This window comes from Mustela nivalis (assembly GCF_964662115.1).
Source record: "Mustela nivalis genome assembly, chromosome: 3".
Classification (NCBI taxonomy): Eukaryota; Metazoa; Chordata; class Mammalia; order Carnivora; family Mustelidae; genus Mustela; species Mustela nivalis.
This window is the reverse complement of record NC_139022.1, coordinates 173,310,547-173,327,933: the sequence shown is the minus strand read 5'-3', so window position 1 is coordinate 173,327,933 and position 17,387 is coordinate 173,310,547. Positions and strand designations below refer to the sequence as shown.

At 44.6% G+C, this 17,387-nt stretch overlaps 1 protein-coding gene across 4 annotated transcripts in view; it reads right to left on the bottom strand.

The window, feature by feature from the left end:
- The window catches only part of SEMA5A (semaphorin 5A), a 466,391-nt gene that overhangs the window by 240,291 nt on the left and 208,713 nt on the right, over positions 1 to 17,387 (bottom strand). For all 4 annotated transcript variants that reach the window (XM_082725185.1, XM_082725188.1, XM_082725186.1 and 1 more), the window contains one exon: positions 3,909 to 3,954. In XM_082725185.1, the coding sequence (XP_082581311.1) occupies positions 3,909 to 3,954 (46 nt within the window). The remainder of the gene's footprint in view (positions 1 to 3,908; positions 3,955 to 17,387) is intronic.

Here is a 17,387-nt window from a genome sequence, read left to right as displayed (position 1 = left end):
CCTTTTCAATATAATGAGTGAAGACCAATATATATATTTTTTAAATTCCCATTTCTCTGCACTTAGTTCAGTGTGACCACAGGTTTCAGTCAACCAGCCATGAGGCTCAAGTGATGTTTCTAGCAGACAGTGCCACTCACGACACCAGCACAACCCTCACCTTATCAGTGCACCTTTCTTTTTGGTCACCCTTGGAAATCGTCCTTTAAACTAAAATGATGTATTGCTAGAAATCAGTCAGACCACTTTACCAAAGACATGCAGAAAAGAACAGTGTGTAGGGAAGAACTGACAGTTTAATCTCTCTCCACACTGAGTAAACAGTAGGCTTCCGAGCAGCACACACACACCACAAAATGTGCAAAAGGAGAATTGTACTGTTTGGGACCAAAGGCATGGCGACATCTGATAGCTATCCCAAGGCACTGTCATCAAAGCCCCCGTTCAGAGAGTCACAGTCCTCTTGCTGGGTCCTCAGTCAGCAGGCCGTGCTCTCTCTCTTACCAGGTGGTAGTACTGATGGGTTCCATCAATGTCATCAGCTCCACCAATGACCTAACCTTGATTTCCACCAAAAGGCAATCACAACAGTGGGAAGCAACGATGGGAAGAATGACTTGGTTTCCCCGCGGCCACAGCAATAGCCTGCACACGTCCATGGCAAAGGCATGGCCCGATGCTTTGCATCTCTTTATTTTGCAAGGAAAAGTTGAAAGAAAAACACAATGGGCTCTCATAAACCCTTCATCTAAATTCTCCAATTTCCCCCCTTTATCATTTAATCACATTTGCTGTACCATTCTTTCGCTCTGGGTGCATGTATTTTTTAAATGATTTCAGAATATATTGGAAAAACCATACCCTTTACCCATACTTATCTCAGTAGGTTTGTCCAAAGAACAAGATGAGTTTCCTACATAATCAAATCATAGCTATTAAAATCAGAAAATAAATATATTTCTACTACTTCAGCTATAGACATTAAATTTTTTTTAAGATTTCTTTATTCATTTGACAGAGAGAGAGAGAGCACAAGGCGGGGGATCAGCAGCCAGAGGGAGAAGCAGACTCCGTGCTGAGCAGGTAGCCCGATGCGGGGCTCGATCCCAGGACCCTGGGATCATGACCTGAGTCAAAGTTTGATGCTCAACTGACTGAGGCACCCAGGAGCCCCCAGACATTAAAATTTTGCCAGTTGTCAAAATAGTGTCCCTGAGAGCTGAGAAACATTTTTTTGTTGTTGTTCCAAGACCTGAGTTGGAGCGAGTGTTTCCTTTGGTTGCCGTGCCATTTTGTCTCCTTGATGAGGGAGACTCGCCCTTCTTTCTTTTCACGCCTTTCATGGCCTGGTGATTTGTGTAAAACAGAGGCCAGTGTTTTATAGAATACCCCTCAGTTTTGGTCCGTATGATGGTTCCTCCTGATAAAAGTGGTTATAATCTATAGTTCAAATATCACAGAAACCCTGCTGGGCCCTTCCCTGTACATTCAACCGGGGCACGTCTGCTGGCTCGCTTTCCCATCACAGGTGAAGGGACCTTTGATTCCTTGGTTACGGTGATTCTGGCTGGTTTCTTTACCATCAAAAGACAATTGTCCTTTTATAAAGAGTAAATATGTTATAGGTAAATTGAGACCACATCAATACCTCCGTCATCATCAAAGTCTCACCCCTACACCTTCACCGCCATTGATCATTTGTGCCTGAATCAATTTTTATTAACAAGGTTACCAAGTAACAATTTTGGAATTAAATCACCCCTTCAGTATTTGTCATGTGGCATTTCACAGAAGGAAGAACGGTCCCTTCTGCCTCGTCTGTGTGCTCATTCAGTTATTGTGATGTTAGTATATCCTCACTGATTCCAAGCTTATTCAACATGTTATAATCTGAGATCATGATGATCTAACAATCAAATTATCCCAGATTTCTTCACTGAATCCACTTCCAGCTATGCCTAGGACCTCCTGACCTGCCCTCATCATGCTTTGATCATCATGTCCTTAATTCCCGAAACAAAAAGATCTCCCAGGTTTCTCTGGGACTTTCACTACCCAGGCCCTGGAACCAGCTACTTCTCCAAGAAACGTTGGTTCCTTTTGGTGAGGAATTAAATTTAGAAACGAAGAACTGTAAGGGCATCTGGGTGGCTCAGTCAGTTGAGTGTGTACCTTCTTGGGTCATGATCCCAGGGTCCTGGGATGGAGCCCATGTAGGGCTCCCTGCTCAGTGGGGAGTCTGCTTCTCCCTCTCCCGCTGCGCCTCCCCCCATTTGTGCTCACTCTCTCTCTCTCCCAAATAAATAAAATCTTAAGAAAAAAAAAAAAAAGAAACCAAAAACTGTATAATAAATACATTGTTACTAGGATGTCAAAGCTTCCAGACCCTCTCAGCCAGGACAACCAGGAGACAAGGAAATGAGTAAATACACGTAAATAAATGTTTGTACACATGTCTACATACTCCACTTTCTCCCACACACACTGGAGCAGATAATCCAGTATACTGCAAGCACTAAAATAAGCATAATATATAGTTCCCATCTATTGAAAGCTCTATACCCTTTATAAAAGGATTACTGAACATCAGAGTTTTAAAACAGCATTTTGGTTAAACGGCAGATCATTTGGATTTCTTATTAATACCTTCAGGATTTTACCAACAAACCGACTCATTTAAAGACTTATATACTAAATTAGTGGCAAGACAATTAATTCATTGCCTGGTGGGATGAAATGATCACAACAGTAAGTCATTATTTATCACCATCACTTTTAAAAACAAAGGCAGTTAAGACTTAATGAGAAATTCCCGAGCCTTCTCCCTTTCGCACACCTTCTCTTCCTTAACTTGAGCAGTGACAGCATGAGGATGGCAGTCCTTTGTGGCCATTTCACAGAGGAGGAAACACACAGTTGCAGGGACACGTGAAGCTAGATCCCAAACCCACGTCAATAGACGTTCGGAGCCCTTGCTTTTTACCAAAATCAGCTTTGGCTTATTTTGAGGCCCCGGTAAATCCAAGATGGTTCTACTGTTAAATCCTTGCTAGATCTGGAGTTTCCCGGAGGCTCACACATTCCAGCATGACAGAGAGAGGACGCTAGTCTCAACGTCTCCCCACTGGTTCTTAGACTCTAGGACACGAGGCTGATACTAAAATTGGCTGAAGAACTTTTCCCCAAGTTGCACCAAGCCCAGGAGTTCCAGCACATTCTGTGGGGAGTTCCAGATGCTCGGCCGGGGAGGTATTCATGTCCTAACTCTCCCCCTGTCCAAGGAGACCCTGGGTACCAGATACTTCAAGAAGCCAGGAGGGCAAAAGTGGGCCCTGGTGATTCAGATCTGGCACTAAAATACATCCTCTCTTCAGACAGAAGGAAGTCAGGCTCCTTCCTCACACCGTAACACTGGAAATAGGCAAATAGCATCTCTATCTCTCAACACTTACTCTTTGCTCTATGTGGATTTCAATCCCTCTGCTCATGTTGATCTCATTACAGGTGATAAAGAGGAAACAAACATGTTTTCCCCGGAAAACTGCCTTCGACAACAATCTGATGGCCAAAGGCAGCCAATTACATAACCAGCGACTCACTGGGGGGAAGGGCACTCCCAGGCGCTGCGGAGGTGTCCTTCGAATTGCCCACCATTTGACAAAGGGTAAGTCCGGATGATGCCCTGAGAGGAAGGGAGGCCGCACGGTAGGAGGAAAGGGCCAATGGGGAGCGAAAGCAGGGGAGGAGTCACGTCAAAGAGGGCAGCCAGGAGTCCTGCAGCCCGGCCCGCTGGGGAAACATGTCCCCGCTCTGCCCGGAGCAGTCCCTTGGCAGACATGTCTCCCTCCCCGCCAGCCGTGAGCTAATGCGGTGAAACGGGAAGCTTGAGAAATGAAAATCGCACCTACCTGGATCAGAGACAAATCCTCGAGCTGTAACCTGAAGAGGTAGTTTCTACAAAATACAAAAAGAGAGTTTTATTTTTAATGGATGCAAACTATTACAGGTCATAAAAATCATGAGAACAAGGGACAACAAAGTAATGACTTTTGGCTTCCTAAGCCTTCTCCTGCTAAGAATGTGTCTAGCACAGTTCTTCTCACACCGCGGAGTTCACAGGGACATTCTGTATGCCAACAGGTGCCCATTTGGGACTGGCTAGAAAGTTAAGGAAAAAGGTGTGTGTGTGTGTGCGCGCGCATGTGTGTGAGAAAGAGACAGAGAAAGACAAAGGTAAACCTCAATTATTAACTGACTCTCTTGATCTATGGAATGGACCAAAGGAAATGGGCAACGGATTCTAAAACTGAGTTTAAGTTAAGTAAGACAATCACAAAACCACTCTTCACGAGTCTTCATTCTTAAAGATCATGGACATTCATCACGATATACAAGTACAACACATCCAGCTTTCGAATTCAACCGTAGCCTGAGCAACACAGTGTCCTCTCTTGCTTGGATTCGGTATGTGCACATTTAGAAGCCTAAACTAGTCGGTCTGCCACCAAGGCTTTGAAAGGTTCCCTGCGGCTGCCCGGGTGTGAAGCAAGAAAGCAGAGAAAAGGAAACTGTTTTCAACAATGAAGCAGAAGAACAATGACATGGACAGTCGAGATCAGCATCACAGAATCAGCATCGCAGATGGGAAAACACAAGTATCAGCCCCCATTAGGCATTGGGCTTTATTGCTGTAGCTTCTAGAAACAAATTGGCCTCCCTCGTGGGAGATGCTCTGGCCTCTGACTCAAATCCTGCCTGCCCCCTTCACCTCATGCTGAAGAGGAGCTGATGTGGCTGAAGCCACATTCTGGGCACTGTGGAGGGGAAAGTCAGCCCAGGCGCAAACAGTAAGTGCCAGAGAAGCGGCACAGAACGGAAACCAGCCGCGACGAATGCATGAGTGTGGGAAGGGTCTCCAAGGAGCGCTGTTTCACGTGTGGGCCTGCCCAGGACGATGTCCACGGCACTAGCAGAGAGAGGAAAGTGTCCCGACAGCAGCCAGATATGAACGCAGATTATTTTCATTATTTGGGGAGGCGGGTAGATGTCAGAAGTAGCCACGCTGTCCTGGCCGGGGGGGGGGGGGGCATGACAAGTGACAGCCAAGGCAGGCCAAGGGCATGACCGTGGGGAGACTGAGAAACAGCCTCATCAAGTGGGCAGCAATGGGAACTCAAAGCCAAGAGGGAAGCCAGTGTCCAGCAGCATGTGTGTGTGCCCTGCTTGGAGGAAGAAAGGGGCAAACTCACTTACAGAAAGACCCGCCCCCGGGGTACTCTGCTTTCTCCAGGTTTGTCCCCGAGCGTGGGGACGCTGCCCTCCGGCACTCAGTGAGCCCAGCCTCCCCTGAAGCCTTCCAGCAGCCTCGTCACCACACTCTTTCCGAACTTCCAATTTTAGCTCTGAAATAAGGCCGGGGAAGCTCCCAGAAGCATGGCTTGGCACTCTCACCACCTCCGCCACAAAGCCAAGTGGGGGAAAACTTCCCCGGTCTCTTAGGACAGGCAGCTCGCAGCCCTCGCTGCAGACCCAGATCAAGGATGCCTCCGACGAGGGAACGGGACCGCACAGTCTGTTTTTATTATGTCCAGCACCATGCAGAGGAAAGGTTTCCAACAGAAACCTCCTCCTGCAGGGGAAGGAACGTGAACTTGGCGCGGGCGTGGAGGAGCATTGTTGAGCTGAAGGCACCAGGGGAGGCCGGCAAGCATCTGGGGATGTGCCAAGCCTTCGCCTGCTGTGAAACAGAGGCCCAGGAGTCCTCCAAGAGAGACCGGGCATCGGGACACCCACACAGATCAATCTTCTCGGGGACAGGCTTATAAGTGGCACCGGCGCAATGACGGGCCGGAGTGCACACAGTGCTGTTATAAGCACCATGGCTCCCCACCCTCACGGGGGTCCCGTAACTGGCTTTCTGCCTGTAGGACGCTGCCCGCGGTCACCTGGGCCGTGACTCCAGGAGGCGGGCTCACCTCGTGGTGAAAAATGTCTGCGCAAAACCAAAGCTGTGCCACGTACACAACCTCGGGAACGAAGTGCAAGTCCTCGGTGCCTCAGTCTTCTCATCTGTAAAATGGGGCTAAGAGTCCTACCTACACCCTGCAGCTGTTGGGGGGGTTACATCCAAGGACAACATGGACAGTGGTGTCTGTCCACAGCGAGCACTCCATCAACCGTAGCCCCTTCTAGAAGGTCATGGAAAATACTGAAATTCCCAGACACACTGAAATTCTCAGGATGTTCTCCATCATCCAGAGAAGGAGAGAGAACGTCTGCTCTCCGGGCATTTCAGGTTTTAGGCATAAGGCAGCGTGACTCTCCGTGTTCAGGAGCAGCGCTGCTGTCGGAAGAGGGGGTACGACACCATGGGCTTTCTAGAACAGAAGCTAGCACTGTTTATCTCGTCACGATCCTGGAACACGGTCTTTACACTCTTAACTCACTAGCTCTTTTAAGAAAGACTTTTTCTGTAAATACTTTCAGTAAAAGAAACTATTCATATTTTTAGTCAATTAATGACCTAAGGGCTCTGACGAGGTTATAAGGCCACCCCCACCCCGTCTCTCTCTCCTTTCCTCTCTCTCTTCTTCCTTTTCTCTCTCTTCCTGTCATACACTCCCCCCACCGCCATGTACACACACATGCACATGTGCACACACACACACACATCTATATCTGGGAACTTTCTAGAAAGGCAGGCACTTCTCATACATAAACTAAGAGCTGGAGTTTCCCTCACACCACTGAGGGAAGAGGATGATAGTGTCCCCCGTGCTCTGTAGAGCTCAGGGCAGGACACCTGAGGGGAAAGTTCCAAGACCTCTCTCTACTTGGGGAGTGGGTAAGAGGAGGTATAGAAATCACTCTCTGAAAACCCTGGGTCCGGCTTTCAGGTACCGTCTATGGGGGAAGGACTATGGTGTGAATGTCTGTGTCTCCCCAAAGTTCTCAGGTTGAAATCCTAACCCCCAACTGTGATGGTGATCGGAGGAGGGACTTCCGGGAGGTGATTAGGTCATGACGATGGAGGCTTCATCAGTGAGATCAATGGCTTCATTAGGGTCCGGACACTTTTCACCTTTCTACATGCAGCGAGGTGTCTGCCATCTGGAACCCGAAGACGGCCCTCCCAGAACCCAGCCGTGCTCCCTGGTCTTGGACTCCTGGCCTCCCGAACAGTGAGAAATAAATTTCCATTGTTTATAAGCCACCCAAGTCTGTCAAGTTTTGTTCTAGCAGCCCCAAGAGACCAAGACAGGAAGACGCTGATTTATGATAAGAAACATGCCACATTCTCGGTCCACATGTCCCCAAGCAAAACTCACTCTGCTGACCGTCAGGTGACAGTCTGCAAGGATCCCTCCCTGCCCCCCACGGTCACTGGGGACTTTCGGTCATTTACTCGTACCCCCCGAACACCTCACAGCTGTGGCTCCCTCCCTGCCACCGGGCCAGCAATACATCAACATGGCAGAGACACACAGGAGGTGAACAGAAGGGAAGGGGACAGAGGAGGAGCCACAGTAACTAGGCGGCCGCCGCCGTGCCCAGCGCCCCCATGGACAGAAGCACAAGCAAAGACTGGGACGTCCCCTTTGGTATTTTCTGGGCTACAGGACACAAACCGGTCATTATTTTTAAACTAGCCTCAGTTTTTTTTTGTTGTTTTTCTTTTCATCTAAGAACAAAACCAAAAAAGGCAGAGAATTCAAGAACTCCAAAGCCGAGTCGTCATTAGGAGGTAAATACCATCAATCTGCCAATGAGGAAAAGTCTGCAAATTAAGATGTGTGATGGGATTTATTCAAGATTATTAGGATCAGATAAAATCTCAGCGTAAGCTTCAAGACCTCTCACGCTCTGCTGTCCCTCGGCCCACGTGCCACTCAGCGTCACCAGCCAGTCCTCCCATGACCCCTTGCTAATTTCACCGGCACCCACACTCATAGCCACAGCCACACACAACCACACAGTAAGTCGTTACTGCACAATCATTTCCTGTCGTTTCAATTCACAGGTGCATTTGCATACCGTTTTGAGATGATCCAAGTCTCAACACTGCTTAACGGCAAGCTTTTGATTCCAGGTAATTGATTCTCACCCCTGGGACTGAGATCTGACTGTGACATATGTCTCCCCATTAAGTGAACATGTTAATCCTACTGGTCTAGCTGATTAAATGGAGCTTCCTTTCTCTCTCCTGATTTCCCACAAATTCTTCCCGAAACCGCTTGCCCGTACCTTAAGAATGCCAACGTTTCTTCATTTATGGCCTGAGAGAGCTACGCTATACCATCTCTCAGTGTCTTTAAGTCACACAAATTCCTACAAGACCATGACCCTTCTTAGATAGCAAATGGGCAAGAGAGTTGCATGAATATGTGACCAACGGATGAAAGACAGTTATCCTGACATATATCAATAAATTATGAGGAATAAATTGAGTGTTTTTATTTTCTGGAGTTCAGTACCAAATTTCAAAATAATTTTAAATGAAATTTCAGCAATGTAAGAAAGGAAGCATAATTCTTTTTTTTTTTTTTTTCTTGCTGTCTTCTTTTTTCAGAGAGGGAGAGGTGGGTAGGGAGACAGAGAGCATCTTAAGCAAGCTCCACACTCAGCACAAAGCCCAATACAGGGCTAGATCTCACTACCCTTAGATGGTGACCTGGGCTGGAATAGTCGGCTGCTTAACTGACTGAGCCACCCAGGTCCTCTGGAAGGATAATTATTTATTAACAAAAACTCATTCAGCAAGTATTTACACATAATATTTGTTAATTATAGTCAATGGATTAAGCTAACAAAAATTTTAAGACTAAAATTACTCAAAACAGGTCACCTTTAACTTTACACTGCCTCAGCATCTATTGAAGGTTGATCTTTGTGTCACTTGGTTACATTTTGCTACTATTTCATGTTTGATTTGGGACACCAAGAGTTGGCAAGAGCTTTCAAAAATTTGTTTAATGCACGACTATAGTCTACACAAAATCCAAGCCGGCAGTGTAATGCCTCCTTGGACCTTTCAATAGTAGAAATAAGTAATATGGAGCCTTTCACTATTCACTTTATCTATCATGATTTCCAGTGACTTAAAAGATATTTTTTTAAAAAATGAAATATAAACGGAACATTTGTGGAATCCCCTCATCACCTCCCTGGAACTTAAGAACCTGACAAAACACAGCACAGACCCTACCACACTCAAACAAATGCCTTTCCTCAAACTACTTGGTTCCAAGCACAACTCAGAGTCCATTTTTGCCATTGGAAACATTCCAACCCAGCAAGCCATGTGAGGAACCCGAAATCCCCCAAGACAGCTTGATCCATCACAGCTGAGGTCAACAACCTACGAAGTTGAAGATTACAAAAAGAAAGAAAATCTTCTAAAGGGAATAAAAAATGGCTATTCCCAGATGTTGGGCCACTCACACACTAAAGTGAGATCTATGGTCCCTGGAAGTGGCCGTTCTCCAGGGCATTAGAGAAGGGCCAACTACTTTATCTTGTAATCGTGAGCACACCGGGGAGGGAAAACAATGTATGTGAGGTTTACAAGAAAGGCTACCAACCTTTCCAACGGGATGGAGTAATGGTTCTGGCTCTCCACCAACAGGGAATACTAACCAAATGTTTCCTATAGGGTCAGTTTCTCTCGTAGGGTAATGCTTTGAGCAACCCAAAGCATTTAAGTGGTCTCATTCATCTTCCTAACGCCCTGAGATGTAAATAGGTAGTAATGAGGAATATTGCTGTTCTTCAGGGACAAAGGCAGTGGTGCAAGAGGTTAAGAGATTAGAGGTTTTAGAAGTATTAGCTGTACAGTTTAAGGGGAACTATTCTGCCTTCCCATTCGCCCCTCCTCGTTACAGTACAAAGCAAGAGTGAACCACACGGTAAGGGTTCAGTTTTACAACAACAGTAAATAAAAGTAGGAGTGTTCCTTCCCTTGGTATAGATCTCCTTTTTTTCACATGTCTTGGAATAAAATTTGACATTGTGCATTCAAATGTAATAACTGTATTACTTTTCAGAGTCGTAATATATGAGGGATACAAACATCCAACAGACTGAATAATTCAAATCACAAAGCCATTAAATTTGGCAGACACAAACTGACAGTTTCCCCACTAGACATCTGAGTGCGCTTTTCCCCCCCGACTGGAGTTCATTTCTTATCGATTGCAGGATTGCATAACTCATTCCAGCGTGCCATCCTGTCCCCCAGTGGCCTATTAGCAACAAATCACTAAGCACAACAATAAATTCTCAGAGGGAGCAGTGTGGCCTTAATAGACGAAGTTCATTTGCGTCTTCATGTAACGTAATAAAATTCAGCCGGCATTAAAGAAAAGGTTGAGCCATCATGAGCATATTAACTAAATGACTCATTTTATCTAGAGACACTATAAAACTTAACTCTGACCTCCATTAATTATGAAAGACACAGGTGTTTTAAAATGACATTCTCTTAGAATAACTCAATTGGTCTCTGATGAATATAGCTATAAAATCAAAGAAGAAAACTCCAGGTTCTTATTGAACATGTAGGTTCAAGGCTTGCTCATACCCAAGGAGCAGGAGACTGAGTAATTAAGACAGACAGATATGCATTTTGCATGAAGAGAAGACAGAGACAAAACAGCAGGTAAACCTATCAAATGTGTTTTAAACAACGATGACAGGGACTTCTCTTTCCACTCAATAGATGCTTAGACCGTGGTCGATCGTGAAACCATCTGAAGTCATACACGTACTGCAGAGAAATCATCACCACTTGGGGAAATCTGAGAGCAGACGTCGGCTGGGAGGCCGGGCTCTCGTGCACCCCCGCCAGCCTCGTCCCCCCTGACTCCTCTCCATGGCGGGATTCCGTAGCCCCTGCCGTCAGCACGTGACTGCGCAGAGCTTGAAATCATGACGTTGTCCAAGACACCCAAACTTTCAACTGCACTGATAGGCTTAAATATTAAAATGTAAGTTCATGATTTATAAGCTCAGGAAAAGAACTATCTCCTTTTAAGCAAGACCAAATGTCTTTTATAAAAATTATTTTATTACCTAAATAATACAGCAATCATCTCAATAACCTTGAAGAAGCTGAAGATTTCATCTCATCCTGTAACCAACTCGGGCGGCTCACCACCCTACCTATAACATTGTTCCAGAGAGTTCAACACGCTGGATGGTGCCAGACCAGTTCCAGGAGACTTTATTTTCCCTGGCATTATAACCATTCCAAAAATACCTCTTTCGGGGCGCCTGGGTGGCTCAGTGGGTTAAACCTCTGCCTTTGGCTCAGGTCATGGTCTCAGGGTCCGGGGATCGAGCCCCGCATTGGGATCTCTGCTCAGCAGGGAGCCTGCTTCCCCCTCTCTGCTTGCCTCTTTGCCTACTATATATATATATATCTTTCATGGGCTTTTCCCACAGATTTGGGGGCACCAAATTAATTTTTTTAACTATTCGGCTGGATCACATTTAGATCCCAGTTTAGGAATAACCAGCTCCTGGCATGAGCTACCTCCTCGGTCAAAAGTGTTCCCACCCTCCTCAAAAACAGTCGGCTATGAAAATTTTTAAATAATTCTGATTTTATTACTGTTGTTATGACCATATGTGTCATGACATGTCCCCAACATCGCATTGGATGTTTTCATTCTTTATGCCCCAAAGGTTATTTCAAACCTTTTAAAAGTCTTGGGTATTAGGATGTTACAAAGAATACATCAAAACCAAGAACAAATCATTTTAACGGCACTCTTGTGTATTTAAACACCAAGATTAAAAGGCACAGAAGTAGAGGAGAGCTTCTCGTTATCAGCAAGCAAAATGAAGGCACAAAGACGGATTCCGAGAGACGAGCAACAATTAAGACCAATACCATTAGCAAACTGCAGAGACACAAAATCAGAAAAACCTTTTCCCATAAGCATATTTAGGGTCAAAGTTATGAATCAATATTGTTAATAATCACACTGATAATTTAAATTTTATTATGCTCTAAATATGACTTGTAAATCCCTCCGTGCTTTAAGGATTACAGATGATGACTTATTGCCCCAAACTGAACTCACAACTTCTGCTTTTGTGGGTCCACTGGGTATCTGATTCATTCTTTCCCATTTTTCAGTTAATAGAGATCATAATTCATTGGAAAAAATACCAACACTGAACCATCTTACGATTCCCTTAACCTCTGCTTTCTTTTTTTTTTTATTAAAGATTTTATTTATTTATTTGACAGACAGAGATCACAAGTAGGCAGAGGCAGGCAGAGAGAGAGGAGGAAGCAGGGTCCCTGCTGAGCAGAGAGCCCGATGTGGGACTCGATCCCAGGACCCTGAGATCATGACCTGAGCCAAAGGCAGCGGCTTAACCCACTGAGCCACCCAGGCACCCTAACCTCTGCTTTCTTAGGAATGTTCACTCCTCAAGAGATTTCCATATATAATTCTTTCTCTGGGTTATCTTCAGAGTTAGCAAAAGCTGGAAATTTGTTTTCATGTATTTTCAAATAATCAAAGAATGGCAGTTAATTCCCCACATGCACACGGCTAGCTAATGCCATCACAATAAGCCACACTCCCAAACCTTGCTCCAAATCTCACCTTCCAAACTTGCCCTCTGCCACCCGGTTCCAGTCGCCATCCATCACTGTCAAACCCAGCTCTGAAGTAGGTCTCAAATCGGACTCTCTCTCATTTCCACCATCACAACCTGAGTATACGTTCTTTCCGTCATCTGATCCACAGTCCCAACCTCAAACTCTAAAACACTCTGCACACAATATGGTAGAAGTATCTTCCTAATGGAAGTCTGAGCATGTAAATACGTAGGATTAGAAATCTCCTTAACTCCTAATGCCTTTACCAGAGGTTCTCAAATCTGCCAGGCCAGTAGATCCTCAGAAACTTAATTAAGCCAAAGATTCCAACATCACTTCCAGAACGTCTAACCGCAATGGTCTGAAGAGGGGCTTGGGCATCGGCATTCTTATAAGGCCTCTCATGACTGCCAAAATTAGAATCACTGGTCTGGAGGTTTAAGTCCAAGCTCCTCCATAATCTGACCCCTCCTAGAGCTTCTGTCTCCTTGGAAACAACATCAACTCTGTCACCAACAGGTCCAGTTAAGCTGAGTTCTTCTCAACCTCATCAGAATCTCCGATGTTCCCCAAGGTACAGTCCTGGCAAGAAGGCCCTTCCATCTGCCAGACTCCTACTGCATTCCAAGGCCCACCTGAAAAAGCACTTTCTTGGTGCACCCTTTTCAACCCGAAAGACCATCATGTGTCTTTGTTCTTGGGGTTTCCAGGGCCCTTGACCCAGGCCTTCCTGAGAAACTCTCATTGCCTGTGTTCCCGCCATAGCCAATGCCCAAGAGTCAGCAAACGTTTTCTTTAAGGGCCAGACAGCAAATGCTTTGCCTTTATGGATGGCCTCAGTTGCAACTACTCAACTCTGCAGGCAAAACTCAAAAGCAGCCACAGGAAATACACAAGTGAATGGGTGCGACGGCGTGCCAGTAAAATTTTATTTACAAAGACAGAAGACCAGCTCTGGAGCCTCAGCTTGCCAACCTTGCACTAGGTTTGCACTAGGCTATGAAGTCTTCAAAGGTAGAGACTACCCTTCATCTTTGTTTCCCCAAGCCTGAGAACCTTCCTGGCATGAAGGAAGTTCAATGAATATTCGATAGATGAACAGTCATGGAACAGTAACTAAGTAAACTGATATACTCTGACGGACCCTCTGTGGGACTGGCTGGGAGCAAAGTCCTCAACACCCAACACTAGCAGACACACACACTCAAAGGAAAGAGGCAGATGAACTTTCATTACACTGCTTTGTTGGCTCATTCATGTATTCTGGAAAAAAAGGACTTTATAACAAAATAAATAATTTGCTGCCAGACTTATCTGCTCCCCAGTTCCAGGAGGGAAGAAAATGTAGAGATTACTCTCCCTCTCTCTCCTTTTTTTACAACAGCAAAAGGAACACAATGTGCAGAAATCTTTCCCACAAGTGGGTCTGCAGACCACCTGTTTCTCGAACGCTCGCACTCCTGGACCCCATCCATCCCAAGTCAGCAGAGCTGGGAGCGAGGGACCAAGGAAGCTTCACTTTGAACGAACAGTGCTGATGCTTAGGTACCCTGATGTCTGGTAAATATCTGACAAAACATAATGAAGCCAGCAGACAAGGCGTGGGACTTTTTAAGCCAGATCAGGTTAATGCACCAAGTAGGCTTCCTGGAAGAAAGGAGACTAACAGGTGTAAGGAGGAGGGATACGAGCAAAGAGAAACCGAAGAGAAGCACACATCTTCCACCCCAGTCCAACACTGAGAAGGAAAATGATGGAGAAGTGACAATATTCAAGGAATAAACTAAAGGGGGAAAAAAAAATTTCCAGGGGCCACTGAAGTGGCTCAGCCAGTTAAGCATCAGACTCTGGATTCCTGCTCAGGTCATGATCTCAGGGTCCTGGGATTGAGCCCTGCATCAGGCTCTCTGCTCAGCACAGAGTCTGCTTGAGAGTCTCTCTCTCCTCCTCCTGCCGTCCGCCCTCCTTCTCTGTCTCTCTCAAATAAAAATTAATAAATAAGCAAATACATCTTTTTTTTTTTAAAGGGGGAATTCCAGGTGAAGAGCAGGAATGAAAAGGCCATCCTTTTTTTTTTATCACCAGGTGTTTTTCCTAAATCATAATTAATATAAATATAAGGTAAACATCATCACAACTCTGCATTTCTGTGCACTACGGGGGTCTACAGCTTTCTGGATTCACTCCTGATGGCTGACTTCATTCCACGCCGCAGGAGTCACCTTTAATTGTGTGAACTTGACTGAAACGTCTCCTCTGGAAAACAGAAAGACCTCATGGCTACTGGAAGCAGAATTGCTGATCTCATTTTTAAAAATCTACATTCTTCCTTTTAATCATATGCTGCTTGCAACAGATTAATTCTAAGGTATGACTTTAAAATAAAAACAGCAATTAAAAATAAGCATCACCAAGGGGCGCCTGTGTGGCTCAGTGGGTTAAAGCCTCTGCCTTCGGCTCGGGTCAGAATCGCAGTGTCCTGGGATCGAGCCCCACATCGGGCTGTCTGCTCCGCAGAAAGCCTGCTTCCTCTTCTCTCTCTCTCTGCCTGCCTCTCTACCTACTTGTGATCTCTGTCTGTCAAATAAATAAATAAAATCTTAAAAAAAAAAAATAAGCATCACAAAAAAAAAATTAAAAGACTGAGTTACATTGGTCAATTTAAAAAAAAATGACTAATGCTTCTAAAATTCAGTTCCTTGTTTTGATCCAGTGACAAAATCATTCTGAAAGGAGGAACTTAGACTAATTAAACAGGCGCCCGCCTATTCATTCAATGGTATCTTATAGGAAGTGATGCTTTCAATACTTAAAGCAAATTCAACACCAGCATAGCAAAAACAAGTTAATCTTTTCTTTTTTATTTTCATCTTTGCAGACTCAAACCAAGGGCAGAACAATGCTTGAAAATAAAACACTACAATTTTTCAAGTCCGGTAGTCACAATTATAAGGACAATGGAGCCCTGTTTTGAAAGCACTGAGGTTTTCGTTTCTGATTTTCGTCATAACATGCTCACTTGAAGCTGATACTATATGTTGTACAGACCTATGAACAAAAATATCTTCCCGCCCCTGGGCATAGTTCATTGACTGGGCAAGTGAAGGGCTCTGGGCAAGGGACAAAGCTCGGGGCTGGTCCTCATGTCAGGTCAGCTGTGCAAAGGGACTCACGCAACCCCTTTTGTTCTTTCTCTTGATAGCTCCACAGTGTTCCCATTTAATAGAATTAAATTTTAATAGAATTAAAATATGAAATTTCCAAGGTCATGAATTGTTCTATTTATCACCAATTATGATTGTTGCCTGACCCAAGTCCTGAGTCTACAGGCTTCAATCCCACCCCCTTAATCTGCAGATCGTTGTGCCTCCTGGACTCAGAGGTCCTTGTGTGAAAGCTCACAGGTGAGTGAGTGTTCTTATTAAAATATCGTAGGTTGTGAGACGATGCCCTTCAATTTATATACCTCTGTTGCAATGAAGCAGGTCAGAGCAGAGTAAGATAATCACAAATCATCTGGCAGGTGCCTAGGTGACACAGTCGGTTAAGTGCCTGCCTCTTGGTTTTGGCTCAGGTTTGATCTCAGGGTTATGAGATCGAACCCCACGTTGGACTTTGTGCTCAACTCAGAGTCTGCTCGAGATTCTCTCTCTCCCTTCCCCTCTGTCCCTCCCCCTGTGCGTGCTCACTCGCATGTGCACATGCTCACTCTCTCTCTCTCTCATTCTCTAAAACAAATAAACAGGGACACCTGGGTGGCTCAGTTGGTTAGGTGTCTGCGTTCGGATCATCAGGTAATGGTCCCAGAGTCCTGGGATCGAGTCCCACCATCAGGCTCCTTGTTCAGCAGGGAGCCTGCCTCTCCCGCTGCTTGTACTCTCTCTCTGCCTGTCTCTCTCTCTGACAATAAATAAATAAAATCTTTGGAAAAAAATAAATGAAATAGATAAATAAATCTTAAAAAGAAAGAAAGAAATCAACTGAAAGACCAAGAAACAAACAACAAAAGGAATGGAAAGAAACTCAAATTCTCTTTGATGAGAGGCTCTTTTCGTTATTATTATATGGCTTTATGCTTTATAAAAATATGGCGCATCTCTAAATGCCCTGATTATTATTTGATTATAATAAAAAACACTGCTCTATGTGAAACCAAGTTAGTTGCCACTTGGGATAACATTTGAATTTAGCACAGAATCACTTGTCATCCTTATAGTGAACCTGAACACTAAAGACAGACAGATTCATTGGAGAATAAAACTAGAATCACCTTCTTACATCCAGCTTTACAGTCCCATATGCAGCAAAACTTGCATTTATATCAACGTCCTGAACTAGTATTAGTATCAATACTTTGATAGTTATCCCTATCAAACCTCTACACCATAACATATTTCTTCACTTTGGAATTTTTCTTCCTATATATGAATGTCATGAAAAAAGCAAAATAAAATGAAATAGAAAATGTTTTTAGTAGGTTTTTTGACAAAGACATATATAAGTCATTCATAAAATATCATCCCAAAATCACGTAACAAAAAAAAAAAATCAAATAATACAAGGAAATAACTGAAAATGTCAATGCCTTTAAAATAATATAAAAGATCATGTGCACCTTGGAAGTAGTAAACTTAGAGATCTTTTCAGAAGTTCCACGAATTCAAAAGACCCACGCCTTCTGGCACTGTCTAACCACAAATGCTTAAAGACAGCAGCCCAAAACACCCTTCGCAGCACCATGAACTTCTTTTTGTGAAGAGTGCACAGAATC